The following is a 13,513-nucleotide window of genomic DNA, read 5'->3' as shown; positions in this document are numbered from 1 at the left end:
TATTATATCATTGCACATGTAATGCACAAATGCATTAAGCCCATTTAATCTCCTTTTTCACAGCTGATAATGCCTCTCTCTCCCGCTGGGACGTGGTTTTGGAGTGAACCCCACTTATCATCATCATAATTTCTCCAATCTGCTTTATTTGTCTGCAAACAGCAAACTGTGAAAATGAGGCCTCCCGTGTCAACACGCCGCTCTCTGTGTTTACTCAGACGTCTGTGGAAGCAGCAACAGCAGCCACTCAGCATTATATACAGTGCATGTAGAGCCGCAGCACATAGATCAGCCTCCGGGGGCAGCAGCAGCAAAATAAAAGCCTTCCAACTGCATCACGAGTGAGTAAAAGAACTGCAACAAGCCCTTTGGTGTCTGTAACACAGGTTAATTAAATAGCAAAGAGCAAAAATAATCATTTTAATGGCCATTCACTATTGCATACATCAACTTTTATAGGCTGCAAACGAGTGCCATCCTATAACAGGCGTTATTGCAGCGCTTGTTACTTTTTAATGCCAGTGTGATTAAGCTTTGAGCCATTATAAATATATGAGGATACACTTACTGGTGAACACATGGTGAGTGAATGAGTGACTTTTTTTTCTTTTACTCTCAGCTGCATGAAAGTCTGCATGTTCCCCGTTTATAAACAAACAAACAAACATGTAAACACATAAATAAATGATTGAGGTTCTGGTTCTGTGGTTTGCGCTCTCTGCGCTCAGATGTGTGACACAGATTAGGCGCTGTTATTGCGTCTTTTTCTCATGTTAATGCCGCCAGTTTGTAAGGCATTAAGCTGGCCGCCGTATGATAATCTACCCACGGGATCTTCACTGGCACCCACGGTTGTCTGTGGCCTCCCATCGGGTGACAACAAGAGAGCTCACCGGTGTGAAAGTAAAGGGGGGGGAGTGTGATTTTTCAAATAAAATAAAAGCAGGATTTACAGAATATTGTTAATCCGCATGATACTGATAAATTTTTTTGCCAGTTAATCTGAGATCAAAGTTTTATTTTCCCTCACGCGTTCATTTTAATTAAATGGAGACTTTAAGTGTGTGTTTGTGTTTGTTTTTGACCCCTCCTCAGGACCATCTTCTGCAGGAAACGCCGACCTTGTCAGGACCAGTATGGTCTTCATGGGGACTGAAAAACCTGGTCCCAGTGAGACAGAACCTCGTTTGTGGTGAAAAATGGAGGTAAAATGTAATGTGTGTGTGTGTGTATTCAACAAAAACAAACACGGTAAACAAATAAACAAACAGAAAAAAAAGTGCTTCTCTTCCATGTCCTCAGGTGCGTTATTGGCGCAGCAGCAGCAGCAGCATGGACCTGTTGATTTTGGTTTGACGCACTGACACGCGTGGATAAACTTGTGCAAACTTTGCAAAAACTCGCTCAGAAAGTGTGTGTGTGTGCACCTGGTATTCTTTATGTTGTGGGGACCTACCACTGTTTACACAGTCACATTATGGGGACGCACAATAAAGTAAATGACATGTTAAGATGAAGACGTGTTGTAAAGTTAGATTATGGTTATGGTTAGAGTAAATTGATGCAATGTCCTCTGAAGTGTGTGTGTGTGTGGGTGTGTGTGTGTGTGTGTGTGTGTGTGTGAGAGGGAGAGAAAGAGAGAGAGAGAGCAGTGTGACATCACAATCTGACCCTGTGTAAACTCCAATGACCACCTCTCTCTCTCTCTCTCTCTCTTGCACTCACACACACACACGTGAAGCAGCAGCAGCAGTAGTAGTCGTACTTGTAAGTGTGTGTGTGTGTGTGTGTGTCCAGGCTGCAGCATGTCTCTGTCCGGCGGTTTGTCGGATACTTATCAGCTCGTTTCGCGTGACCGCATGGAGCCCGAGCCGCGGTGGGAATAACAGCCGCCTCCGTCCATGCGTCCACACTCTCCGCGGATCCGCAGCAGCCGCAGCCGCCGCCGCCGACGCCGCCGCTACACGTTGTTGTGAAGCTGCTACCGTGCGGAGTTTGGAGGGAGGGGGGACAGCGCTACGATGCGGGTCACTTTGGGCGCTTTCATTCAGTCCAGTCTGTTGCTGCTGCTGGTGCGTGCAGACCAGTGGAGGCTGAAAGACTCCACCAACTGCGAGTTAAACAAGAAAGTAAGTTTGTTAGAGCAGCAGCAGCAGCAGCATCACTTTCCTTTATTTTGGATGTGTGTGTGTGTGCTGTTAGTGCTGAAGCTCACTCACTCTGACACGATAATTATTCATCTTATTTAACAGCAGGGAGCAACGTCTCCACGCTGAGCTGCATCTACTCAAAGGCTGCTACTTGTTGAATGATTAAACCTGGATCCCAAGTGTTTCCAGTGTTACTATACTGGAAAAAGTTAGGCATGTCTGAAAGAAAACCCCCCCTGTAATGCTCTGTTTACGTTTGTAGCCAACGTTTTTTTTGTGTCATTCATTGTTTGTTCCTATTAGTTGATGAATTAATTATTATTATTATTATTTTTTTTTTTTAATGATACAGTAGTTTAAAAAAGTTCCCAAAGCCAAAGTTGACATCTTCACATAACATCAAATTCAACTTAATAACAACAAGCTGATACCAGGGAATCAATTAGATGACTTATATATAATGCAGTTAAAAAAACAAACATAAAAACATTTACGGCAACAACAAAATATGAGTTATGTCAACAGTATTTGCATTAACCTGCAGTTTATTTGTGTATTGTAAAGTTAAATCCCTTTAAAAAAAAAGTATATTTTAAAATTAGTCATTTGTTGACCAATCATTACACAAACTGTCTCTGCTTTTTGGGTTTGTGTATTGGATTTATGCAACACAGCGGTGTGTTTACAACACAGTCGCTCTTTAAACTCTGTGATTTATTAACCTCCATTTATTCGACCGCCTGCATGTCTTTGTTTTTCACTCATCGGTTCAGTTTTGTTCTCTTTTTTAAAATCTCTGGCTTGATACGACAGAAACCATTTGTGTGAAGCAGCGGGAAAAAAAAGAAAGTCTGATAGTCACTGACGTGTGTATTGTTTGTTTGACACTTGGGTCCTAAGTGGCCTGTTAATAAGTCATTAACAGTCTGTTAGTCAGTCTGTCTGCGAGAGTGTCACTGTTGGTGTCAGACAGACCCAGTGACACGTTTCAACATGAAGAAACTAGTTAAAGCTTCTCATATGTGATTAGTTTGTACTGTTTAATTTAATTTTAATAGAAGATACCGGGATTTTAAAACTAATGGTGAGACAAAACCAAATTCTTAATTCTAGGGATTGGACGAGACCACTTTTTTGTGTCCGATATCACAAACTGGAGTATTTTAGACCATTTAGGAACTATGAAGTCATTTCAAAGACATAATTCTCCAACTGTGTAGCAAATATTTAATTGTTACGTACATATTTTTGGATTTATCTGTCGATATCCAATCCAGTGATTTTGACCAGTATCGGGCTGATATCGATACCGATTCCCATCCTTACTGAAATACTACAGTCTAGGCTTTGTAAATATGTAACAGACATAATAATCCCAACATTTTCATCCTGTCCTCCAGCAAACGGACTTAAACTCCTTCCTGTGGACGATCAAAAGGGATCCTCCGTCATATTTCTACGGAACGATCCATGTTCCCTACACACGAGTTTGGGACTTCATCCCCGAGAACTCCAAGCAGGCCTTCCAGGAGAGCAACATTGTCTACTTTGAGCTGGACCTGACGGACCCTTACACCATCTCGGCCCTGACCAGCTGTCAGCTGCTTCCCCAGGGTGAGAACCTGCAGGACGTCCTACCCAGAGACATCTACCGGAGACTCAAGAGACACCTCGAGTATGTGAAACTCATGATGCCGTCGTGGATGACGCCAGATCAGAGAGGGAAGGGACTGTACGCCGACTACCTGTTCAACGCCATCGCTGGGAACTGGGAGAGGAAGAGACCGGTTTGGGTGATGCTGATGGTGAACTCGTTAACGGAGGCGGACATTAAGACGCGCGGGGTGCCAGTGTTGGACCTGTACCTCGCTCAGGAGGCGGAGAGGATGAGGAAGAGGACGGGGGCCGTGGAGAAGGTGGAGGAACAGTGCCATCCACTCAATGGTCTCAACTTTTCCCAGGTGAGTTTGAAACTTTCATGCTCAGAAATTGCACAGCTTAAAGGACTGGTTTTTAGGCTATAATTTAATTTAACCAAAGGGCCTTGATTTGTAATTTATCTCCATATCTAATACTATTTCCCTACTGGAAACCAGTCATGACGTCACCAGTAAGAGTCTTAAATCCACTTTTCAAACCCTCAATTTTGCGGTTCATCCAGAGCCATTTTGTCGTTTTTGCAAACGCCTTCCTACCATACGCTGTCAATCACACTGGTGTCCACTCACACGTGCCATGTCTAATCATTTATTTTCTTCTAAATGGGAACATAATTTACAAAATGACTGTTGAAGAAGACTCAAACCTAGTGATTTAGGATGTTTACTGATGTTCTGTATCAAGTGAAAAGTAGGCATATTTTCCTAAAGACTTTCAAAAGAAAATGTTTTTTCTTATAATTAAAATGTTTATTTCAGGAACCAGGAGTTGCCCACTGGTGGCTGTTTACTATATATTTACTTCCTTTTTGGCTTCAGTAGGAAAATTGAAGAGTACACCAATTTTATTTGGTTAACTTACACATGTTGATTATTAGGGTTATCTATGATATTCCGTATCGGTCCTTCACTGGTCCAAATCACTGGATAGGACAAGGGTTAATGCTGCTTGTTAGCTTAATGCTAGCCACCATAGCCACCTCTATAGTAGTACCAAAATATCTGGCCTCAACTGTTCCATTTTCTGGTAACCTTACCTTGGTGTACCACAGTAATGATGCCATTGGGTACAGCGCACACTCCGTCTACCAAGTAAAGGTACTGTTCTCAGTCTAAACGCACGCCTAACCGAGGGTTTTACAGTTCCAAACCGTAACCGTACTGGGACAAGGACAGGTCTGGACGTCAAATAATGCTTTGTTATGTGGTGCAGCTGCTGGGTTTGACCCCTCGGATTTGTTAGGTTTGTCTCAATAACTACGAAAACACGTCTCGGCTCTTCTGTAGAGGCCCTTTTTTCCCCCCTCCAAGACTCTAGCACAAGAGACTTAAGATGTGTATTACTAATGACACTAAGTCAGATTTGTATTTTCTCGACAACAGCGGCGTGTACTTGCGCTCTTTTCCCACAGCTCAGGCGAGTGGAGAAAGGTGCGGTGTTAATCAGCTGTGCAAACATTCAGCCGTGCTCCACCACGTCCTTTGTTATTAAAGAAAAATGGATCCTAATGACTCCAGTCTGAAATCACCGGCAAAAAAAAGGGGGAACCCTGTTCCTCAAACCAGCACACTTAAGTCCCCTTGTCCGCCTGCCTGTCTGTGCTCCCGGTGACCTTTTTTCCAGCACTACAAACATCGTCCAGAAGCAGCCATCACGGTGAAATCATGTCGAGTATTACTGAGGAATTTCTGCTAATGTTGGTTGGAAGCTAAGGGGATTACACTTGACCGTTTACCCTAACACCCAGAAGCTTTAAAATATTGTTATTTTAAAGTGGGCCTTGTTGGCCCCCTCAGACAAGCCTGCGCCTAAGCCACTGAGCAGCAATTTTATCGGGATTATCCCCAGTTGACGCGGGGGATTTCAACAATTACGGCATCGTGTATAACGTGTAATTAATCAAATTTAAAACTACATGACATCTTGTTTGCATAAGCAGTTAAATGGAAATCAGTTTGGTTGTTTTTTTGATAATCACAGGGACAGTGGGTAAAAATGAACAATTGCTTGGAGCGTAGAATTATCTTCCCGAAGTTGAAATGACAGTCATGCTAAAGTCACTTTCACCTATCATTCTCAGACATTTGGCTCTTTCTCTGAAAAGTGCCCTCTTATGGTACTTGTGAGAAGTTAATTCTGACTACGAATGATTCCACTTGAAGAAATCGTTGATTCTCATGAAATAATGACTAGTCAGAGTCTAAAATTGGAATTCTGGAAAGTCATATTTTAGTCGCAGATATCTACACTTAGCATTGTGGATATATCTATAATGGAATTAAATGTTAATCCCATGTGCATGAATGGAAAAAGTCTTAGAAGAATGAAGGTCAAGATATGATCTGAAATGGCAAGTGTGGGTAGAGTAGAGAGAATGTCATTGCGGATATTATCATTTTGACGTAGCATTTCCTTAATGAACAACGATATAATAGCTTTACGTTACTTTTCTTCTGATGGAGTTCACAAACCTCACTTTCACAAATTGTTTATAAATCTTTAAGAAAGTCGAGGTGGCAGATTATCTATTGCATTGGACTTGTGATGCACAGTCTAACAGAGAAGAAAGTGGGACTTGTCAACATACCTTTTAAAAGGCTGAAAACAACTCTTATCGTTTACTCTCTGTGAACTTGGTCCACAAAGTGTCGAGGCGGGCTCAACAATGAATCCTAGTGTCCCAGAAACAACCTCTATACCCCGACGCGGCACAGACAAGCACACAACTTGGCACTCCACTATTTCCACACTCAGTTTCAATCTAATCAGCAGCAGCTTGATGGACGCCCTCACCCTGCTGGCTGGAAGCAGGCGGCCCATTCAGTAAACATTGTTTTTTTTGTACTCACTTTTTGCTTTGGCATAACTGAAAAGGGCAACTCCATTTATAACCTTTTAGCTCAACTCGACTGTAAGAATGTGTTGAGTGAGATACGCTCTCGGTGAAACAATGCTGTCGCCTCAGCCGCCATTCTTGACTGAAAATGCTGTTGAATCAGGCTACAACTAGAACACTGTATTTGTGGTCTGTAATAGTCTCTGTAATGTTTTCGCTGGCAACTTGTCTTTTTGGCACGAGGCGGACCGTAAAGGAAAGGGAAAATGGAAAATAAAGTATAGGTGTTTTGAAGTTGCTCTGGTTTAAGGGGAAACCAATATTCTAGGTTAATTATAATCATTCAATTAACTCTTAACTTACAAAGACTTATTTTCCTACTAATTTTCAAACATTTTATTGCTCCATTGTGTTGTAAAAATACTTGTTTTTATTAAGGAAGTGCCAAGAAATCGAATGTTTATAAGTCCGACATAAATTCAGCCACTTTAAATTTTGTCAAATGTGATTTTTAGGCCACCGCACTTGATAAAAATGCAGTGTTGTCTCCCAGACACTGGGAACCGACTGAACAAAACCCACTGTAAGAGTCCAAATACTTACACTGCTGTCTCTGTCTTTGAGGTCAGAAAGCCTCAGGATGTTTTTCTTTGAGATGCTTGTGCCGTTGTTCAGCTGTGGTAGAACATTTCATTTTTACACAGCCTGCAAAATAAAATTTAAGTAGGGTCTCATTTTAAAGAATTATCATTCTTTTGATGATTGGATACAGATTGTTGGGAGGAAAAGTGCTATTTTTAGCCCCCCCCCCGGGAGCAGTAGGAACGTAAATAGTGCAACACATTTCATGCAAATCTACATGTACGCCAATTTCCGTTGCTATATTGATTGCCTGCTTACTTTACGCTGTTCTGTTCCATTACGGTGGCACAACTCCATCGTCCAGTGCAGTGTTTCCCTGTACACTCACACATCACATTGCCAATCAAGTGGACGTCACCCAACCCAGTTGATATGTTTCCTCTTTCAGAGAACCATCAACACAAACCCTGATTGTATGAAAGCACTGGTCTGTTTCTGGACTTTCTTTCTTCCTCTCTGTCTTTTTTTCATACTGGAAAATCACGGTGGCCGTTTTTTGGTTTAATACTAAAAATGTAGATCAGAAGTCTGAGGTAAGAGTCAGTCTTGCAGTATCCTTGGCCAGGATATTCTAAACCACCCCACATATTTAAGTGGATGGTCCATCCACCAGCTGTCAGGCTCAGTTCATTCACAGTGGATGGTTTGTTAACTCCGATCTCAGGCTACATCTATACTACTCCGCATTTTTAACGACAAAAGGTATACATTCTCTTCCGGATGAGCCAGTCTTTACACTCAACTGTGTAAAACACAAAACTCTGCGGCTGCGTTTCAGTATATAGTGGGAGAACAACCTGGTACCTAGGTTTGTTTTTTTGTTGTACCTGCGGTGGTAAAGTTCCACAAATGTTCCCAATGTGTGATGTTGACAAATTGCCGATCACTGATTGGTCAAAAAGTTTTGTTGTGAGTGCGGCGTCCAAAACACAAGAATTAAACCGAACAGTGCCGAACTATAGATTAGTCAAAAAGACTTAAAAATCCCCAAAACATGCGTTAATCTCCCACATTTAGCAATGACATTTCTAAAATCTCAGTATTTAACAGTGTACTGTAAATACACTCTGTACTGTACTGACTGTGTCAGACGGAGTCTGTGCTCCGGTCATGCAGGGAAGCACTGAACTAATCTTTTTAATGAACTGAGTCTAATGATTCAGTTACACTAGTTTGTGTGTTTGTGTTTGTGTCGGTAGAAAACAACGTCACGGCACTTTCATGCCGTCTTGCTATGACTGCCTCGCCCGTGTTGAGGAGGTACTATATAGTAATGGAAAATGAGAAAGGAGAATGTGTTAATATGGACGAAGATAATGTCTGTCAAATCCTTTGATCGTTACCATTTAGATTGGAATGATGTGATTGAAAGTTGGTCTTTTACCTTAGCAAAGCATAATCATAAAGGGTAGGTCACACTTGACACTTTAAACTTTTAACTGCTTACATGTTTCCTGTATTTTCGGTGTAAGGCCCAGTACTATACATTTGAAATGGAGCTAAAATGCTAGTAGTGGGGAATGATTGTTGTTAAATGAATACATTTAGTATTCATTAAGTATAGTATAGTAGTCGTAGATTTAGCCTTATCATGGTGAGAAGGGTTACCCTTGGCTTTAAAGGTCATTGTATGGACACTCGTCTTTTTTAAGAGCAGTCTCAGCCTTACCCATTACACTAAGTGAGCTTGTAGAGGACAATGGCTGCATGAAGGCCAGTGTTCTCTGTCACTGTTGTCGGGAAACCCGCGGGACATTCCCCACCTCAGTGGAGCGGACCCGCTAATGAAAGTGTTGTTTCTTTTCCTCTCATCACTGGGAGTAATGATGCACGGAGAGGCGATGAATGCAGGTCTCAGTGCACGTCTCTGAGAACAGCGGAGGTATTTTTTGGAAGCCCATTTTGGTTCATTCATGAACCAGGAGGGAGTGAAATGAGGAGAGTTGAGATGCAGACTGAGATCAGTCGAGGAGCCATTAAGGAGGGACGGCGCGGCTCGGCCTCCATTAAAGGTACCGTGACGTTACCTGTGTTTGACAACCTTGTGACTTCACTTGTGGTATTTTCTTTTCATTTGAACTTGATGGGCCGCAGGTCTCTGGGTTTCACCAGCCCACTGTGCCTGATGAAATCCCCTCCCAAAATAAAACGCGCTCTTATGCAAAGTTGTCAAGTGAAACTACGGTTTGTTTTCTCGTTTCATGGAACACTTCAGTTCTGGTTAATTCTCAGCTCTCACGTTTCTCTTTTTCTCATCCCCTGAAAAGAGGCATAAAATATGAGGACATTATTTCACTAATCAAAACCATGTATTAACTTCCCAATAGGAAACTGAGCATGAATCGGGCTCAAGAGCACTGGTGATTTTAACCCAATTATCATATCTTCCTGTCTGTCTGTAATTTAGATGTTTCCATACTCAATTTCAGAAAAATGCTCTTCCGTGGTTTCAACAAGCATATCAGGCTCACATCCAACATTTTTTTGTGTCCTGCTTGCATCTCCTTATATAACACCTGTAGAATTGAGGATTGCAGTGTTCAGTTTCAACGGAGCATCTTGATCCCTGGGTCAAGAAATATTATTTGCACACATGGAGTGAGATCTGTTCTCAATTACAACAACAAAAAAAAAAGGTTTGTTATTTGATTCAGCAGATCTGTGGGAAAACGTCCACTTTCAGGATTGAGATCTGAGAGGTCACGTGCAAACAGATGTCCTCACTCACTGTAGTAAAACTCACTGGACAGGACAGACGCTGTCACGGAGTGTGAGGATCTCCAAACTCCTGCACAAACTCCTGTGTTGTCTTGTTAAGTGTGATGGTTTTTGTAGAAGTTCTCCCAAAGCAGTGAAGCTTCACGTTGCAGACAGTACACTGGCTCTCCTTTATTTTCCAGCCCAGGCTTTTGGGCAGCGTTTTGGGCAAACTGATCTGCGAAAAACCTACCCACAAAGGAAAATCTTGTCTCAACCCCCACAATAATCTGATTAGTTGGCAAGATGAGAATGATGATGAGGATGCGTGCGTGCGAAATGTTCTTTTGTTGGTGGTCAGTTCTTCAAGGAATGTCAAGGTTGAACCGTGCGTTGTACTGACTTAACCCTGTCAGCTCCTAACAACAGCGCAGTTATTCTAAAGTCTGAAAAGGCAAATTATTTGCAAACAAATAAAGTAAGCAGCTGAAATGACAGCGCTCTTATTAGCAGCCACTTAGCTTAGCACCAAGGTGGCGGTACTGGTGGAAAGTGCTTTACTATACCTGTATCTTTGGAGCCTAAACTTTACACTCCTGTATGTCCAATTTAATTGCTGATCTAGAAATCTTAGAAATCTTAGAAATAAAAGTTCTAAGTAGAACCATATAAGGTTCTTCGGCTTGTCCTCATAGGAGAACCCTTAGTGTTACCAAGAACTCTTTTAAAACCCTTTATTCAGGAAAGGGGTTTTAAAGGGTTCTCTGGATCAAAATAGTTCTTACTGGAATCATTAGTGTTACCAAGAACCCTTGAAAAACACTTTCTTCGGGAAAGGGTTTTTCATAAGCAAATGTTTCCAGGTAGAACCTCAGCACTTGTAGAAGGACACTTTTGGAACCCTTATTTCTAAGAGTGTACAAACAGGAATATAAACACTCTTAAATGTCAAGTGTGTAAGAATGAGCGACATCTAATGGTGAATGCTGGCCTTTGCGTATTAGAAAGGATGTTGTTCTTCATTTGCATAGTTAGCGTCAACTTCAAACTGCTCATTTTGTCCGTTCATGGCTCTTTCCGAAAGTATACGAAAAATCGTCTTTTTCCAACTTGAAAGACATAAAAAATTAATTTTTAGAGCAAGATGGAAGCATGCGTGGTGCATCTTTGGCAAAAAATATAACACATAAAGAACATACTAGCAGTTTCACCTGTGTCTTACTTTCCCATTGATGTTGCTTAGAGCCAAAGCGGATAAAAGCCCTCGCCATTTGGAGTGATTGCTGATTTCCACTGGTCAAAAACATGTTTAAAACGTGGGATTAAATGTTTTTTTGGCCAGTAAGAAAGGTCATAAAGTTTGTTTGTGTGAGTGAATAAGAGATAAAGAAAAAAAAGAGCATATGCTGGCATAATGACAGTAATACGCAGCGATACACAGGCAGCCAAACAAATTAAATCTCATTTGTACTAAAGTGGAAGGAACCACAACTATTCGGCACTCATTCAATGATACAATGATCATTTAAGCAGAATGGCCTGCACCACTGCAGGCCATTCTGCTTAAATACACATGTACTCACACCGGCAGACACCACAAAAAAGACAGAGGAGGAGAAAAAAGAGAGACATGAACAGCTATAAATCTTAACCTGTACAGAGATTTATTAAGCTCATTATAGCTTTAATGCTCTGCCAGATGATCGCCTCAGCTCCATTTGTCTTTTGGACAGATGATGGATGATCTGGACACTTTTTTGAAAAATGGATGAAACGTTTGTTCCAAGTAAATGTCGTCGTGTGAGATATTAACAGGAAACCGTATAATTTCTTTCACCAGAACAATTTGATGTTTGTGGCGGACAGACTGAAGAGAAATATTAAACAAAACCTCAAACATTCACCTGTTAACCAGCTCAGTTTTTTTTTTGCAGCATTCTCATGATGGAAAGTGATTTATCATTTGATTCATGAGCTGATTTGAAATCCACCTGAGGTAGTTTGTAATTTTACCCCATTATCCTGTGATCAAAGGGAGCTTGCTTGTTTAAAGGTTATCGACGTAAAATGTGCAACAGTGCAGCAGCGGCGATTAAGAACACAGCATATAACCATCATTACACTGTATTCATGCACACACACGTAACTGTTCGTCTACTTTATTTTCATAATTACTAAACCTATTTGGTTGATTTTAGCACGTCTGCAACAGGTGGAGATCGAAAGTGAAAGTGCATCTGCTCCAAGCAGCACTATGCGATTCATAGTCCAATTACTCCTGCATGTATAAGCTTAGTCGGATTGGAGTCTGATTTGGCGTTCTGTACACGCACCAACATTTCCTCTGCAGTCTTTAAACCGGAAGTAACAGGAGACGACATATAAACTGTAGTACTGTTGCTAGAAATCATACGACAGTGGCGCCATACTCCATCTAATTTGTATCACGATGTACGGGTAGGCACGGTTGCAGGTACGAAACCGCTCGCTGTCCATCTGACCGTTTTAAGTTTGTTATTCTGTGATGTAAAAGTCAGACGTACGGCAAGTTGTCCGGTTGCCTGTCTTAGTCAGACTATGGCCATGGCTTGATTAAACTGTGCATGGAAACGTTCTGACTGTTTTGCCTCCCTGTCCTGGTGAAAACTTCCTCTTTGCTAGCATCAGTCTATATTTGAAGGCCTCTCCACTCAAGACCTTTGCTTTTTTCATCCTCCGTTGTAGATGTTTTTGAGAGGTGTACCAAGACTTTTTTTTGGTGGTTTGGCATCGTTGAGCATTTCTGCTTCTCTGCTTGCTCTGGTGGATATCCGACGTGTTAAACCGCTATGAGCTTAATGACTGAATGGCAGTGGATGGTGCCACCGGCCAAAACACCAAACCAAAAACATAAACAGAGTTTGCAGCCCGCAAATTAAAATATATTTATTTATTTACCAGTGAAGCCAGTATTTCATTTTAACATGTGCATAATTTCTGATGACACTTCCGTCATTTTATGTCTTAATATTATATATTTGTTGCATTTCTGTGTACAGATTCATATTTGTGCATGTACAACGTCCCGTGAGTTGAATTTCCTACATGTCTTCACAGCGTCCCCGGTCTCATGTGGCACAGAGGTGCTTGATTTCCTCCCCACTGTTGACCAAACAGTTCCGTATTAGATGTCTGGCATTTCCTCACACACTATCTGTCCATCTCTCTGGTTACGTGACACCGCAGACAAAAGTTGCAGAGAGCTCCTCTCCCCTTCCTCCAAAAGCTTTATAGACGGAAATTGAAGTCTGTCAGCCATTTAATATAAAGAAAGGCTTCTGAACGAAGACTTTTTGTTTGCCCCTGCCCGATAATTGATCACTGAAAGCTCTGTATCACTGCCGATTTGTGCTGCTTCTTTGTGAAAAACAAGGCAAGAGGTTGCATTCTGCTTGAAACACGCAAGTAAAAAAGAATCCGATGATGTGGTGATCCACCAGAACAAGTGACAAAACACTTGCAGGTTTGCATTTGGTCTTTGGTCTCTTTA

At 41.6% G+C, this 13,513-nt stretch overlaps 1 protein-coding gene across 1 annotated transcript in view; it reads left to right on the top strand.

The window, feature by feature from the left end:
* Positions 1-2,021: 2,021 nt before the first annotated feature.
* Positions 2,022-13,513, top strand: part of trabd2a (TraB domain containing 2A) — a gene marked incomplete at both ends in the record, with an annotated part of 31,391 nt that continues 19,899 nt past the window's right edge. The window contains 2 exons of the mRNA XM_083903168.1: positions 2,022-2,129; positions 3,551-4,111. Of these exons, the coding sequence (XP_083759294.1) occupies positions 2,022-2,129; positions 3,551-4,111 (669 nt within the window). The remainder of the gene's footprint in view (positions 2,130-3,550; positions 4,112-13,513) is intronic.

Source organism: Microchirus variegatus (assembly GCF_963457635.1).
Source record: "Microchirus variegatus genome assembly, chromosome: 16".
NCBI lineage: Eukaryota > Metazoa > Chordata > Actinopteri > Pleuronectiformes > Soleidae > Microchirus > Microchirus variegatus.
This window is presented reverse-complemented; position numbering and strand designations above follow the sequence as displayed.